This window comes from Amyelois transitella, chromosome 9 (genome assembly GCF_032362555.1).
Source record: "Amyelois transitella isolate CPQ chromosome 9, ilAmyTran1.1, whole genome shotgun sequence".
NCBI lineage: Eukaryota > Metazoa > Arthropoda > Insecta > Lepidoptera > Pyralidae > Amyelois > Amyelois transitella.
In genome coordinates, this window is record NC_083512.1 from 2606909 (window position 1) to 2629935 (window position 23027).

General features: G+C 36.7%; 1 protein-coding gene across 2 annotated transcripts in view; it reads right to left on the minus strand.

The window, feature by feature from the left end:
• Positions 1–23027, minus strand: part of LOC106130340 (acid sphingomyelinase-like phosphodiesterase 3a) — a 45454-nt gene extending 22427 nt beyond the window's left edge. Inside the window, exons 1-2 of one of the 2 annotated variants that reach the window (XM_060945796.1) lie at positions 22897–23027; positions 13537–13659 (exon numbers count right to left, since the gene is read on the minus strand). In XM_060945796.1, coding sequence (XP_060801779.1) covers positions 13537–13606 — 70 coding nt within the window. In that variant the 5' untranslated portion in view covers positions 13607–13659; positions 22897–23027. Of the gene's footprint in view, positions 1–13536; positions 13660–22896 lie in introns of those variants that run through there. The other variant, XM_060945797.1, reaches the window with a different exon arrangement.

Sequence of the window (23027 nt, forward strand, 5' to 3'; positions counted from 1 at the left end):
TACGTACAAACTTGGATCCCTTGTTATGTAACTTTCGAACTTGAATTTAATGTCAAAGTTCAGTGAGAAATGTATCGAAAATGTGACAGAGTGATCGAGTTTGTCTAGAAGTAAGTCGGAGACTAGTATTACGAGATACTATCCCAACGATACTACATTTAATTATAAATATTAATATTAGATATATATTCAAGAACCAGGCCAACAAAAAAACGTTTTTTCTTATCATGGCCCTGGCCGAGATTCGAACCCGGGACCTCCAGTCACAAAGTTAGTCAGTCTTAGTCAGTGTCACAGACAAGCGAATTCCCGCTGCGCCACAGAGAATGTTCATATATTTGGTAAATATAACTATCTTATTTTAATTTACACCAACCCGTTTACGAAGTAAGTAAGTACATTAGGTACCCGCTGACTCAGTAATCCAATCTGCCGCCTCTTTTGCACACTACGCTGATTACTTTCATGAACGTTCACGCGTTAGCTAGCTTTGTCGTTTGTACTTTCAGATATTTTAAAAAGAATTTTGTTTAACACACATACATACACATATAGTCAAGTCTATAGTCATACGTCACGCTAGCAACCTGTCACTATTTGAATCTCAATGCTATCATTAAGCCAAATAACTGAACGTGGCCATTCAGTCTTTTCAAGACTGTTGGCTCTGTCTACCTCGCAAGGGATATAGACGTGACCATATGTATGTATGTTTGTTGTATTTTTTGTCCAATTAATAACCCAAATAATAAGATAGATGTAATCCCTACAAGATAGATATACCCAAATAATGAGAACAAAACCTTTTTGACAGTTGTGTAAAAAGGAATTCTTATTGCTTTGAAAACACAAACTGTTCCCAAGCCAACCCATTCCTAACCGCCATATTTCAAAAAGAAGCTGATTCCGCATCCTGAAAAGGTAAGCGGCCCAAAGCAGAAGTCGGCAAAATATGGATATAATACCTCTATCTCTGTGATGACCATAGATCTAAAAACTATGGAACATACCTACAGACAGCCAACTCGAATACAGTGACTAATGAATAGGCTAATAAACATGGGATTTTTTTTGTAGGCGATGGGCTAGCAACCTGTCACTATTTGAATCTCAATCTCATCATTAAGCCATACAGCTGAATGTGGCCTTTCAGTCTTTTCAAGGCTGTCGTCAGTCGAATCCAACCTCAGTCATGTACCAATCACCATTTTCGAAAGTTAAGTACATTAGTTTGAATACTAACTGATGTTCTTACGGTGAGGGAAAATATCGTAAGGAAACTTGTATATTCAGGCAACTGGATGTGTAACCATGATCCAATACGGTTTAGGATTACCTGCAAAGGTTGCGGAGGTCAGATGGGAGTCGCTTCGTGTCAAAACCTAACTCAACCAATCCAGGATCAATGGTCAAAGGCATACCCCAGGCTGCTCTCCAGAGTGGTAAGGATGCAACCGGGACTAAAGCCAGGAAGAAAGATATGTATGTACGTACATATGTACCAATATATAAGCAAGTGACACATCCACTCAAGTTTTAAGTCCGCTACGAGGGATTAAGAGTTGTTTTAAAAATTATTTCTCATTCGGAACCCTTTCTCGGATTACGCATTATAATGGGAGTTAATTTAACCTCTCGGTGCAATCCTTGAAAATCTCGCAACACACTGCATGTTGACTAAGTGTTTAACTTCAAGCATCATTTTCGTTTGAAATTTTTGCGTTTCGAGCACAGTATTCACTCTTGTTATAAATGCCGTGTGGTTCCCAGCACCAATAGAAAAACAATAGGACAACTTCATCTCTTTCCCATTGATGACGACAAAGGCGACTAAGGGATAGGCTTGTAAACTTGGGATTCTTCTTTTGAGCGATGGGCTAACAACCTGTCACCATTTGAATCTCAATTCTATCATTAAGTCAAACAACTGAATGTAGCCAATCAGACTTTTTAAGACTGCTGGCTCTGTCTTCCCCGCAAGGGATATTGAGGTGATTATATGTATGTATGTCGATTCAGTTCTCTTAGTGCGGAACTTGAAAATTAAAATTTACGTAATTTTGTTTTGGGTTGTGAATTGAAATTGCATCACATTGCACGTTGACTAAGTGTTTAACCTCGAGCACTGTTTTCGTTTGGGATTTTTGCGTTTCGAGCGATATTTTGTTAAGTATTCACTGTTTGATATATTGAAATAACAAAATGTTGAATGTTTTAGCATCGGTCATAGCAGTTCGGTCATGAGGTCATGCAAATATGCTTGACTTTTGAATCATGTGACTGTTGGTTCTTACTATTTCGTAAGATATAAACGTTAAACGTATGTTAAACATTTATACATACCTCCATATAGTTACGTCCATAACCCTTGCGGGGTAGACAGAGCCAACTGACTGACTGATAGGCGTTCAGTATAGCTTTATTATAGCGGAATTGAGATTCAAATAGTGACAGGTTGCTAGCCCATCGTCTAAAATAAGAATGCATAGTTTATAAGCCTATAACTTAGTCGCCTTGTACGACACCCATGGTGAAGAGATGGAGTGGTCCTATTAGTAAGTGTCGGGAACCACAGATAAAAACATTAAATCTGCCTTTGTAGGTATATATTTTAATAAAAAAGAATCTAAAATCTCCCAATTCCCATTTAATTTCTACCTCAGGACTTATTTGTCGATAAAGCTTTAGTAACCATCTCACAATTTTTAATCAAGGAAAAATTCTGAAACAACCACCTCTCTTAATTTAATTTCTTATGAAATATGCTATCTCGTGGTGTTAAATCATAAGGCTGAATCTCCACTGGAGTAAATCACTAAGAATATTAATGTTATGGCTTTTGAACGGTCGGCCGTGACAGGGGGATGAATGGTTAACGAAGATTCAATTTGTGAATATGTAAGATAGGGGATGGAAAATAATGGAACTTTGGTAGGAATTATTTATACTTAATGATCAAAGGACTTGAACTAATAGCCGGTATTATCTCCGCTTATCATACATACATACAGGGTAGACAGAGCCAACAATCTTGAAAACACTGATAGGCCAAGTTCAACTAGTTGGCTTTAAGATAGAATTGAGATTTAAATAGTGACAGCCTATCGCCTAAAAGAAGAATCCCAAGTTTATAAGCCTGCCCCTTAGTCGCCTATTACGACATCCATGGGAACGAGATGGAGTGGTCCTATTCTTTTTTCTATTGGTGCCGGGAACCACACGGCACTTTGACAATATTTCTTAACATAACTTCAGGATTTCAAAGGTAAGAGTTAATAGGCACTATTTAATCTTGAGTGCACCATCTTAGACCTCATCTTGCTAACCACGCAGATTGAGGTCAAACGCACACAAAAATGTTATTAAAAAATATTGTACAGTATTAACTTCGTACCTGCTAATAAAAAAAAGCCTAGTCTGTTTCCGTATTCGTATTTCTAAAGGCTTTCTCTAGACTGAAAGTTACATTAAATGAAAGTTTCCAGTTGGGCTGATATTTTTGTACCTTTTTTTTTTCCATGCCGCGCTTTTCCGCTAAGCGTTATCGTGTTGCGTTGCTTCTGATAACTTAATTGCCGGCTCGTAAATTCAAAAGCTACGATATATTCGCGTGTTGCCAAGTTTTTAAATATATGTAGATTTTTACCTGACTGATCTGGAAGAAGGATAGTTGTTTTTTTTATATGTAACTAGCTGTGCCCGCGACTTCGCGTGGAGAAGTTATTTCGGGCATCATTGAAGCCCTCAAAGATGAATAATTTACGTTTCGCACATTTTCCATTATTTCTTCGCTCCTAATAGTTGCAGCATGATATTATATAGCCTTGTATCTATACAACACAAATTATATATAATATATATAATTTTTCAATTCGAACCAGTAATTCCTGAGGTAAGCGCGTTCAAACAAATAAACAAACTCTTCAGCTTTGTAATATTAGTATAGATGTATGTTAAATGTATTAGGATAGAGATGAACCATAGGTACCTTCATCGACTTACAAATCTTCTCAAAATTTTGCATCATATAACAGCGCTTAAAAGGTTATGAGGAGCTATTGCATATAATTAACAATTCCATTAACAAACCGACCATTTCTACATAAAGGTTTCCATATCCATCAAAAGTGGAAGTTAAACTCCTTATTGCACTAAAAGAAACAGAACAAAAAGTACATCCCAAACAGGCTACGAGGTACAAAGGCGGAGTAATTGCTAAATCAAACTTAAGGAGGAAACTGAAAAATTTATATATTTTTTTATATTTTATGACAACATATAAAGATTTTCCAAAAATACCATAATCGCCTGTCACCAAACCGAATTGACATAAATCGCATAAATTACAAATAATAATTCGATCACGCGAGGATTTCAACGTTACAATTAAACTAACCCAAGTTAATTGTACAGTAAATTGCAATCTAATAATGAACTGAGTCTGAAAACTCAGTTGCTTACGAGGCAACATGTTCATCAATCAAATGGGTTATTATGTGGTTACTGTGGTGTGTGTGAGTGTACAAAACATTCACACACAATGTATCTATAAGGTTGCATGTCCATAGAACTATTGATTAGTTCTCTCGAGTTTTGATAAAAACATAATCTATGTTATTAAAGAACGTTAAAGCTCTTATAAACAGATAAAGCTACATGTCTGTTTGTAACGGCTGACCTCCGCAAACTTTGCAGGTAAACCTAACCCATATTGGATTAATATGGTTGCACATCCAGTTGCCTGAAAGTGCAGGTTTCCTCACAATGTTTTCCCTCACCATTAAAGCTTCAGTTAGTGTTCAAAATAATGTATATAACTTCGAAAATAGTCTTTGGTGCATAGCCGAGGCGTGATTCGAACCCGTGCCTTTCTGCGCATCACGCATTTTAACCGGCACCTTACTGAATCGCTCACGGACATTCGTAATCTTATATAGCTTATTTTTATTTAGTGGACAGCCACCTTAACACTCACGCGGGGGTCGATCACGCAACGCGAGGTGCTTTGTGTTAAATCTTTATGCGCCATGACGAATGAGTTCCACCACTCACGAATTTTTTCGCATTTACTCAAACCAGCGGGTTAATAAGACCATTAATAAATAAATTAGTTGATGTTAAGTGCGAATTGCACTAAAGCCTTGTTTATAATTTGTCAATTTTGCCTTGGCGATGGGTTAGCAACCTGTCACTATTTTAATCTCAATTCTATCATTAAGCCAAATAGCTGAGCGTGGCCATTCAGTCCTCTCAAGACTATGACTCTGTCTACCCCGCAAGGGATATAGACGTGACCATATGTATGTATGTATAATTTTATCAATAGTATGGTTCCCGGCCGTGTGGTACTAAAGAATAGGACCACTCCATCGCTTTCGGATGCATGTCGTATAAGGTGACTAGGAATTAAGCTAATAATCTTGGAATTCTTCTTGTAGGCGATTGGCTAGCAGCCTGTCACTATTGGAATCACAATTCTATTATAAAGCCATAGAGCTTCTTTTCAAGACTGCTGGCTCTGTCTATCCCGCAAGGGATAAAGACATGGTTTTATGAATGTATCTTCTATTTAAAACACATATCCCAACTATAAAATGCAAAAGATAGTGTACATATTCTCTGTTATTTTTTAAACTTTATCTACATAAATAATATTTCTGAAAATTCGCATATTAGTCAGGGATATACAACCTTTTTTTCCGATACGAGTCGCGAACGAAATCCACATAAATAACTAAAAATAAACTTCTATCCAAAAAAAAAAATATAAAGACCAGTCTAAACGGATCCCAGCAAAGTTCAATAAACTAATAGTTCTGTCTATCAAGTTACATAGCAAATAAAACTGACGCAGCGCGGATTTTACCAATATTTGCAAAAAACCTTTTTTTAAATTTTTCTTTTGTGATTTTTTTACAAGTTAAAAATTTTTTGCTAAAGTCACATAAAATAGATGTTTATCTGCTCAGTTGCATATAAAATAAGACATTTGCCTCTCGATATGAATAAACAGTGATACATAAAACCTAAAAGGCCATGCAAAGCTTTCTTTACGATTTTCTTTTAATGTTACATAAGTATAATAACCTCCCTATTCTTCACTGGGTAGACAGAGCCAGCAATCTTGAAAATAATGAAAGGTCACGTTCAGCTGCATGGGCTAATGATGAAATTCAAATTCAAATATGTAATAATTAGGTTTGTTATATGGGAATTTTTAATTTTTAGTGTTTGTTGTTATAGCGGCAACGAAAATACCTACACAATTTGTGAAAATTTCAGCTTTCTAACTATCGCGGTTTATGAGATACAGCCTGGTGACAAATAGACGAACAGACAGCGTAGGCTTAGTAACAGGGTCCCGTTTTAAGCTTTTAGATACGGAACTTCGAATAGTATTGTCCCAATTTCTATAGACTTCATTCATGAAGAAACAAATTATTCTTAGACCAGTTAAAGATTAACTTCCAATAGGTTCATCAATCAAGCTTATAGCTATTCAGCCACAACATGTGATTAGAACGCATTAACAAACACACAGTGCGTGTTTCAAGAGTGTGCTGTGTTGATAATCGTTTGTGTGACACAGTTATAACTTGGGTGATTGATGGACACTTATTTTTTTGTTTTTGATAAGTTTATCGTATAACTTTTGGGTTATACATTAGTTTGATTGCTAACCGACTCTCTGACTTCTTCCATTTGGTGTAAATGCCGGTTAAATTCTTAGGTACTACCCTACCCTGTGCCGTGTGGTTCCGGGCACAAATAAAAAAAAGAATAGAACCACTCCATCTCGTTCCCATGGATGTCGTAAAAGGCGACTAAGGGATAGGCTTATAAACTTGGGATTCATCTTTTAGGCGATGGGCTAGCAACCTGTCACTAGTTGAATCTCAATTCTATCGTTAAGCCAAATAGCTGAACGTGGCCATTCAGCCTTTTCAAGACTGTTGGCTCTGTCTAACCCGCAAGGGATATAGACGTGACCTGACCTGACCATATGTATGTATGTATGTATCGTATATCTTTAGGGTTATATATTGGTTTGATTGCTAACCGAAGCTCTGACTTCTTCCACTTGGTATAAATGCCGGTTATTTTCTTACCACGCTGAAGGATCGTTCTTGACCAGGATTCTTGATTGGGCGAGTCATGTTTTTACACGAAGCGTAAGACATCATGATGTAGCCGAAACATTCTGGCAAATATATGTACAATCACATGATCCAATATGGATTATGTTATGCATTGGTTGCGGATGTCAGACTGTAGTTGCTTTATGTAAAAACCAGACTTACTCAATCCAGGATCGTGAACACTTTCAGCTCATCTCTAGAGGGTCAAGGTTTATTCAGAATGTTCTCAATTTAATCAAGAGTCTAAGGTTTCATATTGTTAAATTTCAATTATTAAAAAGATCTTATATATATGTATATACTAGCTTTCCGCCCGCGGCTTCGCCCACGTGTAATTCGGTTATATATAGCGTTTTTTAATGATCTCGACAGGGCTTTTTCTTCCACAGGCTGAAATCTTGTTACAACTGGAATTAAATATAGCCTGTGTTACTCAGGGATGATGTAGCTTTCTAATGGTGAATGTTTGAAATCGATTCAGTAGTTTCGGAGTTTATCGATTACATGTGTAAACAAATATAGTCTGATAGTCATCATCCCATGTGAATGAGCTGATGATGGAAGGTACAACTCCTCAACGGTTAGGAGTTGAAAGAAAATTCTTACGAAGTTATACGTACATGTGAGGCTATTAGGTTGACCTGATAATAAAAAGTAAATCTCATTAACGTTAAGAATTTAGGTGAAAATGGATGCGGACAAATTTCGTCTCTTCACTTGTTTCCTTTTAGCTGTTTGTATGGGTAGTGTTACCACAAAATAGGGATTTAAAGGCGTGATGTTATTAATGTTATGCATGTATGTACATAATTATGTATGTTATTATGTATTTTAAAGAGACGACTGAAATTTGTCATACAAAGTCTTTTTTTTTAAGGATGGGAAATCATCAAATGACCTCTCCCGCTCTGGGTGGAACGGAAGGGAGTGTCAGACTTTTACTGACTAAAACCCACCTCGTTCCTTCAGTTGCCCTTTGCGTTCCGGGGCCACGGTATCTCGTTAGAACTTTCCCGCAGCCCCGGCTCAGTTTATCCCGTTTCCCCCCCTTGGGGGTTGACATTTCAAAAATACCTTCTTAGTGCTCACTTATGTTACTAAAGGAACCTCTGTTCAAAATCTCAGACTCCTATACCGAGCGGTTTCGGCTGTGCGTTAATAAATCAGTCACCCAATCGCACCCCCTAAATCACGATTGGAGGGTAGTTTGAAAAAACTTATAATGTCAAACATATTTACTTGCCTATGTACGTGTTCATGCCAAGTTTCAAGTTTATAAACCCAAGGAATAAGATTTTTCATAGAAACGTTTTTACCCCCTTTCCCCCCCTTGGGGGTTGAATTTCCAAAAATCCTTTCTTAGTGCTCCCCTACATATCCCAAGGAACCTACATTCCAAATTTCAGCTGTCTACGACCAGTAGTTTCGACTGTGCGTTGTCTGTCAGTCAGTCACTCAGTAACGGAAGAGTTTTATATATATAGATATATATCACGACCTACATATAGGTACTCCAATAGTAAATTTCAACATGAATATGAACTTGACGCATAAAATGTAATGTATTGGGTGCGACCTAGTTATTAACGACTGACATCAAAAGAAAATCACCAATTAGGAATGGCGATAAAATATCCCATTTCATTTTAATTAAGCTCGAGATTAATGTGGGCAAGTGTGTTTATATCTAACTAGGTAATGCTTATTTTCTCGTGAACACACACATATTAGCTGACTCTAACCTAAAGCCTAACCCGATTGTTTTCAAAGCGCTGGGCTTACCTATAGGTACTTAATTTCTTATTAGAAATATATATCATTTCCTTTATACATTTAGATACCTAAATATTAATGATCATAGACAAAGAATATATACAATACAAATACACTATTTAATGAAAACATCTGGCAACATTTTTATTTTAAACTTTCACGCTCCGAGACCATGGATCATTGATTAACATGACTCTAAACGTCCGAGATAAAATAAAGGTACGTTACATGCGCGTTTATTACCTGTATTATATATAAACGGCTTATTATAGCTAGCTAAAAATAATTGGTTACTATACAAACTATTATAAGAAAGAAAGCTATTGGTATACCAAAATATATTTTTAAATATATTTGAACAAAGTAAATAGAAAGTAAACAAAAACAAACTGCAAACTTCAGAAAAAGCCGAATAACATTTCGTCAGACTCAATCAGCCCGTCCCTTGGGTCAAAAAGTAAGCGTAAAGGTCAGTTCACACCGACACGAGACACGACACACATTTTAATAAAGCTACTCAACATTACCCTGGGCTGTCGCTCTCTCATCTTTGTGAATTCCCAGTTGCACTCTAAGCTATAGTGCTTCGGGGCTTGGGGCCCTTCTATTTCTTATGGGCATTTCTATTTCTTCTTTCTTCTATTTATAATTGTGTGTTTGTCGGCAGCGTCTTCAGTTTTAAGATCTTCTTCTTTTCTTTTCGTCCAGGCTGTGGCTGAGGCTTTTTGTCCCGGTGACATCTAAAATTTCTGGAGAGACCATGTTCCTGGATTGAGAAAGTCAAATATTTATACGAAGTTACTCCCGTCTGACCTCCACATCCTTTGCAGAGAAATGTAACATTTACCGAATCCAGGTAATAGTTGAACTACATTAATATGCCAATTCTCTTAGTCATATCTTAAAACATCGGAATGATATAACGGTAATATTCAAAATTTCCAGAAGCAGATCTCCACAATAACACTCAAAATGTATAATCTTTTAAAGTTACAGATAAAATTAATTTTGAGTCGTTCTAATAAATTGTCGCGTTGTGTCTCATGTTATTGTGAAGTGGGCCTTATACCAAGGGGCACGATTTTGTCCTTTATCCAGTCATCAAGGCCCGATAGTTATTTCACGGTGCGGTGAGCTACCGTATGTGGGCCTTATAGCGTTTTATTTATAGGGCGAATGAGGCCACGTATTTATGTCTTGGTAAGGTATAGGATGAACTGCAACTTTGAGTTTATTATAAGCTATAAATTACTTATGAACAGTGAGGCAGATATCTTACGGTGAGAGAAAACATCGGGAAACCTGCACATTCAGGCAACTGGATGTGTAACCATCGATCCAATACGGGTTAGGTTCCCCTGCAAAGGTTGCAAAGGTCAAACGGGAGTCGCTTTGTGTAAAAACCTGACTCACCCAATCCAGGATCCATGGTTAGATGCCCCGAGCTCCACTCTAGAGTGGTGAATATGCAACCGGAACTAAAGCCAGGAGGAAGAAGGAGTGAAGCAGATATCTTGAATATTGTCAGCTATACTGGTTTGGGAGAAAAAGAAAAACATAAAATGTACCAGCTGATTCTCTTCTCTTGCAGAAGTACGGCGTTAATTACATTGTTCTTTTGTAGATGGCGTTAAATGTATCGCTTTTTGCATATGGCGTTAAATTCACGCAGACGAAGCTGCGAGTAGAAGTCTACAAATCTGAAATCCCTTATCCAAAGAACAAAATACAACACGGTTTCCTTCACGCGGGATTTGAACCCGCAACCCTACCGTTAAAAGTTCGCGTGATCGCATTGATCAATCATGCAGGGGGACTTGCAAAGCAATCATCGTAATTCCGATGAATAACATGAATATATATTACAATAAATAACGCTAAAATACTGTAATAAAATCTGATAAAACACCTTTTGTTGACGGCGAATTGAAGGGGCAAGTTGACAGTTATATTTTGAGGTATCTTGATGATATGTTTAAAGCATTCGTTGAATGAAATATGATATTACTTTCAGAATGTGTATACTTTACGGGATAGACATAACCAACAGCGGAATGGAAAAATCTAGGGAAATATCATTGCGAATTATTCTATTTGTATCAAAACCATTACTTACCTACTACGATATGAATCGACAGAAATAAATCCATGCATTGTTTTGAAAAATAAGTGAAGGGTAAAGGCTGGTTACTAGCCTATTGCAAGTTTAAAAAACATAACATACATAATGTTTACAAGTGAGATTTATTTACAGGAAACATGTAATGATATTTATTTGTAGGAAACTCATGATTTATTCATTTTAAATACAAACATAAATCCAGTTAGTTTTCCTAACATGACAGCAGTTGCTTATTTTAAGTTTATTAATTATTATTGAATACCAGAAAACAACATTAATAGTATTAATGTCCAAGATTTACATATAAAAGATAAAACTTATATTGCGGCATAAACCATCAAATCAATGCATATTGCAAAGAATGGACCGGTTTGAATACTCCTTGCATGAATATGCAGCATTGGTAGGTAAATTATTATAATATTTAAATAATTAACATATACCTACCATGGAAATTCGTACCGTGTGGCACGAAGAGAAAAAAGACATAAAGTCTTAAGAACAGTTTTGACTCATAACTTGTGTAAAAAGAGAACCGCCTCCAATCGATATTCTTGTTTTTTTGAAGTCTGTTAAGTTTGTAATACAAACACTTTCCTGAAATCCACATCAAAATCGGTATAGCGAAAAGATAGATAATCGCGGACAAATGCACATTCATACAGAGCAAACTGAGAACAAAGGTTAAATTTAGAAAGCGGTTTGAGAAAATCTGGAATTTTGTAAAGAATTTAGATTATAAGCACTTCTGTTTTCGGAATTCTGCTTTCTTGTCGTACAAACTTAAACTTGAGAGAGTCAGATAATCCAAATTAGATCAAAATAAAGTCAGTTCTGGAATTCAAAAGGCAAATGAGTGACACATGATGAGATTCAAACAGTGACGTGTAGACAAAACAAAGATCAAACAGCCTCGTGCTGCTTTCATCAGGTTCTAATGTTTACATAGGATTAACTATCCGAAATCTGGTAATGTCCGAATTTCAAGACATACATACATACCTTGATCAAATCGGAGACGTAGAACGTCTTGACTCTCTTTTGCTCTTGAAAATATTTAATATTAAATACCCGAAACCGACGAGATTGCATGAAGAGAGTTATGAATGTAGATGAAGCGAAAGAAGTATGCAGGTATCGGGGCAAGTGGAAAGATGTGGTCTCTGCCTATACCTCCGGTAAAGAGACGTGATTTATGTATGTATGTACATACATATTAATCAAGTCTATATCCCTTATCAGTCTCAAAAGAGTTTGTTCCGCGAGTTACCTCCAGGAAGGCCTATAATTCCCACGAGAACAAAAATAATCTGAATTTTTCGATTGAAATGAACAGAATTGCGGCCGTAATCCAGTCTATTTATATAGGATCCTTAATTCAGGCGTCATATGTAACGGGATTTAATTGAGCGAACTATATAATTGGGATCGCCGCGTCTGAATCAGAACAGTTTGTTTGAGAGCCTAATTGGCACAGCCTCCTATAAATCGATAGTTCGTTGTGAAAGTTGGTCCACAGAAATATTTTTAACGTATCTCACATGTGTGTCTCGTGTGCCGTGTGGTTACCGGCACCAATACAAAAAAGAATAGGACCACTCCATCTCTTTCCCATGGATGTCGTAACAGGCGACTAAGGCCTGTAGGTACCTTACAAACTTGGGATTCTTTCTTAGGCGATGGGCTAGCAACCTGTCACTATTTAAATCTCAATTCTTTCATTAAGTCATATAGCTGAACCACCAGATACCTACTCTACCACCGATTTCCAACAAATCGCACAATATCAAATCCAAATACCGTCACGTATCTCAATTGGTTAGCACAATAATAGGTGTCATTTAATTTCACCAGGTGGGTCCTAATGGTAGCCCTTGAGGGGTCCCAATTCACATCACGTCGCGGTGACCACTTGACAGGAGATATAAAAGTACCCTAATCTCAGCGGGTTTACACCCGGGATGTGGCAGGTGGTGTGGGTTCGGTTTTACGTGGCTTTTATACGGGGTGCATTAGACTAATAAATGTAATTTCTTTTGCGATATAGGCGAATTTTCTGGAGTAATTTTATGTACTTTGCATGAATGTTATAGAGGTATGTAAGTAGATAGGTATATGCATTATCCAAAATATACAATTTAAGTAAATTTATCTCAATAATACAGCACTTATTGATCCAAACAATGTTTAAAATGTCCTTTGTACTTATATCGACCTCGTGTAATCAATAAGTTTGATCATTATTCAGTTTTAATGCAGTATACCTAAATAAGTACAAAAAAGAAAAATTTGGTATAAATTATTCCAGATTTTGTGAAACAATACCAAAGATCACGTAGAAGTTATCAAAAATAAACTCGCCTACTCGAACCCAGATAGAATTTGAAACACAATGTTTAATGCGTTAAACGTTTAAGACTTCAGCCGCTTCGGCGAAATTTTCAGAAAGATTGATAAATCAGAATGAATTTGCTATTATATATTTATCAGCAATGAGCTCACCTATTTTGGCGTGGGTGCATGTGAAGGAGATGACACATATGAGTGTCAGTACAAGGTTGGCGATCTCCATGTTCTCGCGCTCAGGTCACGCGCATTGCCTGTGGAACAGCCCTTGCGGCATATCTGGAAAGAGAAACTGTTTTTAATCATTTGAAATGAAAACAAAACATCATATGTAGTGCTCGTGATAATCCCAGTTAATGAAGTTCCTAAAAATTCTACGTCTAAAATGACTGAAAGTACAGAGATGGGCAAATGGAAAGATGTAATCTCTGCCTATCCCTCCGGGAAAAGGCGTGATTTAATGTGTGTATGTCTAAAACATACATACATACATACCTACCCGCAAGGGATATAGCCACGTCTATATCCCTTGCGGGTAGGCAGAGCCAACAGTCTTGAAAAGACTGAATGGCCACGCTCAGCTATTTGATTTAATGATAGAATTGAGATTCAAATAGTATGTCTAAAACGACAATCGGATACTGAGTAGGTATAACAAAATAGATTTCTCCGAATGAAGTTCAGTATTAGTATTACAACATGCATTTTTTTTACAAACAGACTGTTTAATCGCAGGTGATGAAATACTAGTGTTCACTTGCGGCTCCATACGAAAAAACCCTGTAATTCCTCTTAATCTTTAAATCCCTTCTTATTGTACTCATAGACCACATGAACTAACGTACTTTATTTCAAATTTCTACGAGTATATCTAGCTGTTTGGGCTGTGTATCATTCCTTCAGTCACACGCCCAGTGTTAGTAATGAAGAAAGATATGTTGGTCACCTCACACATTAAAACATATTATTATTCATACTTATAATACACACTATGAACAATATGAAAAGAATTATTAGGTAGGTATGTTGAATCTATCAATATTAGTAAATGAAACCCCACACAATGCCTTATCATTTCCCCGCCTGTCTCATTATACATGTCAAAGATAGGGCCAAAATAGGGCAAAGGCTCAACAGTAAGTAAATTCAAATTTCGCAGGTAGATAACAGCGAAATTTCTCTCAATTCCTTAATTCCACTGACACATTTAATCGTATCTCGCAAGTCTAACGTCTTTCACAAGTCAGCATAAAATTTGCGAATTTAACGATCTTCCCGCCATCTGGCGAGACATCTGGGGTGCCTAAAATGTCTCACGGCACTTAACAAATGTTACGTGTGACGTGCCATATTTTCCCGGCCGTCTACCGCCGAATGTGTCATTTCCGACAAGACTTCTTGCCGCGAACTAACTATGCGTGAGTTATTTCCGGGACGGTGACATTTTAGCTGCCTTCCATTCTAACCCTTTGCATTTCGACGCTCGATTTTTTGTCATAATGGAGCCGCGTTTATTGATTCAACCTTTGAAATGATAAGACTATTAAATTTGTTATGTTATACTGATCATTAAGGTATTCTATAAATATGTTAAGCTCAGAAGCAGCTTCTTACGTCAAATCGAACTTGAAATAGAATTGGTTTCATTTCGCACTGAAATTTTCGATTGAGTGAAAATGCCATTCACTTCAACGATTTCAAATACATTTCTTTAAAAATCTTTAACTCAGTAGGTATCAGGACAAATACGCTAACTTCGTTACTACATAAAACAACACCCATTTCCTTTGTAAGTAATGTCTGGATGTAAATAACATCTAGAAAATCGTACTAAGTAATGTATCAGTTTAAAACAAACAAATCTATGCAAAAGAAATTCAAATTGAAAATGTCATGTATAGTCACAGTAATAAAACAGATATTGCTCTGTCATGAATGTAAAATAGCTACTGAATGCATAATCCTTCAGTTGAGCAATAAATGGAAGCACAATATTCACATAAAAGGGGCCAACCTATGGTTTCCATTTGGCGGGAAATTGCTAAATCGCCGCCAAGCCCACGTCAAACAAAGATGGCCGATATAAAAGAAAGACAAAATGGCGACAAAGTAAACGTGGACAGTATTACGAACAATGTTCATAAAAAGCTAGGGGGACAAACTAATTTTGTCAACACACATTATATCACGTCTTAATCCCTACGGGGTAGACAGAGCCAACAGTTTCAAAAGACTGAAAGGTCAACTTCGGCTCAATGGCGTAAAAAAGGGATTCGCAAGACATCGCCTGAAAAAGAATCCTAAGTTTATTAGCCTTTATTTAACTAAAACATTGAAGTTAAACTCCTGGTGTTAGTTCTGGTCCAGGGTCCAGGAGAGGAGCCCGGGGTGCGCCTATAACCGCAATTCTCCGAACCTAACCCTTTTTTGATTCCATCATATTAACCCATCCAGTTGAACTTGGTCTATACGTCGTTTCGAGACTGTTAGACTCCGTCTTCTCCGTAAGGGATAAAGACGTAATATAATTATGTTTGTTTATAATGAGAGTTGTGTATGCCATTGTGTCGACACAAAAGATAACGGAATTATGAGGAAACTTTGTGGTCTTATGAGTCTTTTGTTTAGAAAGAATAAGAAGCGATAATTTTTTATGGCGCGCATTTTGTAGCCTTTTTTTTAAATACAATAAAATGGAATGTGTGGTTCCCGACACTCTAGACTAGGATCACTTTTTCTCTTTACCATGATGTCGTTAGAGGCGACTAAGGGACTAAGCAATATTCAAAATGTTTTCTAGTCACAATGATTGTGCCGCGTGGTTCCCGGCATTAATACAACAAAAGAATTGGACTACTCCATCTCTTTCCCATGGATGTCGTAAAAGGCGACTTGGATGAGGTCACCCACGACCCATCGCCGAAAAGAAGAATCCCAAAATTAAGGTTACCTTCCACGCAAAGGTTGACGAGAAGAGATCGCATAAGCGATTAGTCCGCCTTTGTACCATCTCTGTCTATTTTGTGCTGTTTTGTATTTTTTACTCTTATGGTGCAATAAAGAGTTTTATCTATCTATCTAAAAAGGGCGAGGCCTTGATAAATGTAGTGGCACATCAGTCTTTACGACAGTAATCAACTCGGTCGTATAATAAACGCTATGACACACCAATAGAGTCGGCGATCGACTTTACAGTTTAAAGAAAAAAAATATTAAAACTAGCATTTTCCCGCGCGAATTCAGCGCCACATACATTTAATCACGTCTATATCCCTTGTGGGGAGACAGAGCCAACAGTCCTGAATAGACTCATAGGCCACGTTCAGCTGCCCGGCCTAATGATAGAATCGAGATTCAAATAGTGACAGGTCGCTAGCCCATCGCCTTAAAGAAGAATCCCAAGTTTATAAGCCTATCCCTTAGACGCGTTTTACGACAACCACGAAAACAAGATGGAATGGTCCTATTCTTTATTTATATATTGGTACTGAGAACTACACGGCACCCACAAAAGAATACAGTATTTTCGATCCTCGGGGGCCATAGCCTTTATCGGAATAAAAAATTCTTGAATAACGCAAAATTAAAAGTAGATTGGCTTAGGAGACAACGAGTGAAAAGGTAACAAACAAATTTACTTCCGTATTTATAATATTAATTGGGATGTTAGTAATCATGGAAAAATTGTACGCCCGTAGCTCCATATGCATAAAAAGAATCTCTACTTATTTCAAGTTCCCTTGGGAATTTGGAGAATATCCTCTCTTAGCGTTCTTCTAGACTCCCCAAAGCACATGCCAAATTTCATCTCTTTGCACACGGCAGTTTCAGTTATACGTTATCTTCATGGCTTTACTCCCAGCTGCATCCTTAACACTCTGGATAGGAGCTCGAGGTATGCCTTTGACCATGGACCCTGGATTGGGTGAATCAGTCAGACACGACGCAATTCCCGTCTGACAACCATTGCTGGTAAACCTAACCCGCATATGATCGATCAAGGTAGCACATCCAGTTGCCTGAACGTGCAGATTTCCTCACGATGTTGTTACTCAACGTAAGAGCATCGGTTAGTATTTAAACTAATGTCCATAACTTCGAAAATAGTCATTGGTATATGACCGAGGTGGGATTTGAACTTGTGCCTTTCTGCGCATCGCGCATTTCAAACGGGCACGTTACCGGTCCGACCAACCTTTTTTTTTTGTTGTTGTTATCGAAGGGAAAATCCTTTTTAAGGACCAACCCCCCGGGTCTTCACCCGGGAGAGTGTGGGACTCCTGGCACCTAATATACCAGCCTACCCACTCTAAAACCCTTCCGTGCGCCCTTCATGCCATTTTGAGGGCATCATGGGATCGCAGGCATTTCACCACGATGCCCTCTGGCTGCCCGGCGCTTCTGTGCCGGGAATCTTACTGTAATGGGCGACCAGTAAGTTGCTGGCCGCCATTTCCATTCCAGGGTTGGGAAGTGACCCTAGTGAGGCAGTACGCGCACGATAAAGTGGACGCCTTCTGCCCCCCCGACACAGATCCGACCACCTAACGCTTTTCGTTATACGTTGTGTGTCTGTCAGTAAATCAGTCAAACAATAGATTTAAGATGATTGATACTTTGATTTTTTCTTATCCAATCGGTCGTAATATTATTTTTCCGACTTTGATAAACTTGAGACTTTACTTTACTGTCAACGTTGCCATTATATCAAAAGCGAAATAAAACCAAATTAATAATGGCATTGTGACAGTCTCACAAACAATACTTCTTTCTAACTTAGTTGAGTTAAATCTAAGTTCTCAAACACACGACACGGCCATAAAAAGTTTTGATGGATCTCATCTATCATTGTAGCGGGAGATTCCGATACAAATCCCAAATGACATTTTTGTTTTGGCCTCGTACTGCCAATGTAAAGCTTTGACTTTGGCGGAAATTAACAGTGTTTTTGTTATGTTCTTATTTATTTTAGGCTTTTTAGATGTCACTTTAGAAGTTTATATGGAAAATCATTTAAATCTAAAAGAGACGAAGAAACTATACGCAAAATATCGATATATGTAACCAAATATCGATATTTTTCTTTTACGGAACATTTGAAAATATGTCACTGACCCAAAATGCGTCGAAAAAAATGTGCTTCTTATGCTCACCTTCTTCGAGATTAAATGCTTATAACAAAAATCAAATGTCTAGCTGTGATAAATCCAAAATATATAGAATATCCCGTAATATATATCGTAAAGTTATACGACCTTTAGGTTTCTACGCATCATTACCTCCAATAAACAATTCCATTCATACATTCAAATCTTTTCAATCAAATTCAATCGTTCTAAAAACGATACAACTCCCAGATAACTCATATTGACGCATTGTTACCGAAATTCGATTAAAACTTCCACCAAATGGATCATAACCTTGATAAGGCTAAGTAATATCAGTATAATAATAATAGCCACAAGTAGAGCCTTAATGACTAAAGTTGGTAGTATGAAAGTGTTCGGTTTGATATTGAGAATGTTCACGGATAGTTTCGTCATATGTTATAGAGTTGAGTACCAATATACAGCTGTTATGAGCGAAAAGGGTGCATATTTATTAACCCCTAACACGACCAGCCAAGGATTAAGTCTTGTTATATCCTTTATTTTCACTGAACTTCGAACCTATTTTGTTCATTGACAGAGTTTGTAAAAATTTGCTTTTTTTAGATGGATTTTCAGTACGTACTACATGAAATTTCATGGAATATAAACTATCATTAAGCCAAACAGATGAGCGTGGCGTATTGGTATTTTTCGAGACTGTTGGCTCTGTCTACCCTGCAAGGCATATACATATATATACGTGATCATATGTATATTTTATAAAAAAAGTGAAATTTCTGAGTAGCTCGATTTTCTTAAGAGAACAGGAAATTAATAGGATATTTCGTTTTACGCGAGCAAATAATCTAGTTTCAATATATACGTTAACAGTAACAGCAGTAATAAAATTCGTACTCTCAAAATGAAGAGTACCATTAAGTAACAGAGAAGCTTTTCAAGTAATGAACAATTCAACATTACTTGGAACATCAAGAAGGATAATAGAAATAAAAATAAACACTGAACTTAACATCTGGAGCTAAAATGTCCAAAAAGGTACGCTTTAATGCTTTCCTGTTATTCCTTTTATATATACTCCACATCGTAATCTTTATAGGGGCAGACAGAGCCTTAGCCACAACATTTAAACGCCACGTTTAGCGGTATGGTATAATCACGGAATTGACATAATATATATATATAATCACTTCTCTATCCCTTGCGGAGTAGACACAGCAAACAGTCTTAAAAAGACTTTTTGGCATGATGATAGAATTGAGGTTCAAATGTGTTAACTATGTAGTGATACTCTTTTGAAAAAATTTTATCATAGAAATTGTAAATAACGTTTCAACAATAGTTTACTGAAAAACATCAAAAGAAAATTATTTTATCCCGATCTCGACAGCTGCATTAAAACTCAAGGTCTTATTACTCTACTCTACTCTACTTTTCGTCTAGAATTTCTTTTTTCAACCTTAATAAGATAAACACGATATCTTTTAGAAAAGCTAAAAACATTTACAAATTCGCTCGTTTGTAAGGTCTTTTTCACATAATAATGGCTTTATTTTTTTTATGTGTAATTCACACACACTATATATATCGCGCCTTCGTGTTGATGTGATTTTATATAGATGGCTTAATGTTTGTTGATGGTATTTAGATTAAGAAACGAGAGTAGTTATTATTGCTGGCTCTCTCTACCCCGCAAGGGATATAGACGTGATCATATAATGATGATGATGATTTCAACTGTGCACTTCCTTGATATACTTACTGTCAGTGGCAAAACATGTAGGACTGAACATAATTATTTAACACAAATATACATATTTATATTTTGTGCCATGTGTTTCCCGGCACTAATGAAAAAAGAATAGGGCCACTCCATCTCTCTCCCATGAATTTCGTAAAAGGCGACGGCGAAGGATAGTTTTACAAACTTGGGATTCTTCTTTAGGCGATGGGCTAGCAACCTGTCACTATTTGAATCTCAATTCTATCATTAAGCCAAATAACTGAACGTGGCCATTCAGTCTTTTCAAGACTGTTGGCTCTATTTACCCTGCAAGGGATATAGACGTGACTATGTATGTACATATTTATACGCATGCTTAGAAAATAAAATCTTTGTCTTTGATTCTAAAAAACACATATCCCACGGGATTTAAACCAAGGATCTCGAACAGAGCCCGAAGGCATTACTGATAAATAATTCCGACTGATACTCATCTAGCTGGCAATGCTGAAACCAAATTGGTTTATAGGTCGACATTTGACATAGGAAAGGCATTATTTGCCGTCACTCATAACTAAATTATGTCAACGATAAATTGCTTGAAACTCGAATAGAAATGGCATTTTTTTATCATAAAATCCACAGATAAAAGAATAGCTAGTGGTTAAAATAACAACAATAAATTTTGTGCTTCAAATTAACTCATATTAGCTGAACGTGGCCTTTCAGTCGTTTTAAGACTGTTGGCTCTGTCTACCCCGATAGGGATAAAGACAGGTAGGTGATTTACATACATACCTACATATAATTACGTCTATACAGATAATTTAGTATGTATGTAAATCACTCGTAACAGAAATCATAAGGTGATTTAATTTAGAAACTTTTTAATTCTGCATCTTTTTCCCATAAAAGGCGACTAAAGGACAGGCTAATAAACTTGGGATTCTTTTGTAGGCGACTGGCTAGCAACCCGTCACTATTTGAATCTCAATTCCATCATCATCATATTTATCATAAACCATAAACCATTCATCATAAACCATACAGTTGACCGCGTCCTATAAGTGTTTTCGGGACTGTTGGCTCTGTCTACTCCACTATATATATGTATGTAACTTTATAATACACCAGGGTGTTGACGGTTAATGGATTTCACGACAGAATATCCGCTTGACAAAATTTAAGTATCCAGGAAAAAAACCCTATTAAACCCAGGCGCTGTCATGAAAAAACAAAATTTATTGAGGGTAATGCAGTCATTGCCCTGCGGAAATTATAATAGCTCTTTTTTTTATGTTGTGCAAATGTCAACAACCTGTATGTACGTACGTGTAATTTTTGTGCGTTAGAAAATCTTCAGTTTTTTAAAGAATTTTAGAAGGACTTTTTCAACAACAACAGCTTATCCTCGAAGTAAGCTGGAAACTTGTGTTACGACATACTAACTCAACTAAACACTATTTTGTAATAAATACTTGTATAGATACTAAACGTCCAAGACAAGGTCCAGGCCAATATACCAATGCTATAAGTAGGCACTTATGTTATTACTAGTTTCTGTCCTAGGTTAAAATAAATAATCCTAACCCGTGGTTTAGCCATGATAGTGTGAAAACTAGACTTTCGCATTTTTTTGCCGTGTGGTTTCCAGCACTTATGTTAGAATACGACCACTATGGAGTGCTCCTTATATGGCAAATAAGCCGACTAAGGGATAGGCTAATGAGCTTGGGATTCTTCTTTTAGGCGATGTGCAAGCAACCTGTCACTATTTGAACCTCAATTCCATCAATAAACAGCTGAACTTGGCCATCTAGTTTTATCAAAACTGTTGGCTCTGTCTATCCCTTAAGGGATAAAGACGTGATCTTATGTATGTACGTGACATAATCATAACATGATGTAAAGCAGTAAATTCTTGATAAAAAAACATTTCACACAGTTTGCATGTTTGAACAAAGTTAACTTCCTCTGGACATGATATTGTCATTTCCACTTTATCCTTGATAAGCTTTTATTTACAACTTCATTCGTATACAAATTATTTCCCATATCCAACAAGAAATTCTTTTCTTTTTTTTTTGGAATGAAAATAACAAAAAAATCAATAATTTTTTTTTCGAAGTTACGCAAACAGAAAATAATCCCTGAATCTGTAACTAAAGAATGCACAGCACATTGTACAGTAACTTTTACATTATATGATAGTAAGGAAAGCTAAACCAAAAATTTTCTTGTATGATTCTGGATATAAAATAGTGTGTATAGTTTTCTAAGGTTACATCTTTATGTAACTAGGTACCAAATATTATCAAATTGTATCATTGAACACGAAGTTAAAGTATGAGACGTACAGTCGGGTATAGAGAAAGTAATCACTTGTTCATATAAACCAACAATATAAGTTGGGCACATTTCGTTTCCTCCGACCGTACTGTAACTTCTGCATGACGAGCTGGCATGAAAGAATTGTAGATGTGAATGAACGAAAGAAATGTGCGGAAAAACGGATCTTGGCAAGTGGAATGTTGTCTCTGCCTATCCTTCAGAGAAAGGGCTAATTTTAATAAATCAATTTCAGCATTAATGTAGCACTATCTATCGCAAGTAAAAATACACTTCGTAAGTCAACTAAAAAAAACAGAACTTTTAAAACATGCCACAAGAAACTCAAGTACTGACCTGATTAGTCCTATAACGTAGTCTGAACTACAATGCCACTCATGTCCCATCAACAGTTTAACACTCGAAATACACAAGATCACTAACACTGAACGGTCACGTAAAGTATACAGCACCGAGCGCGCGTCCGA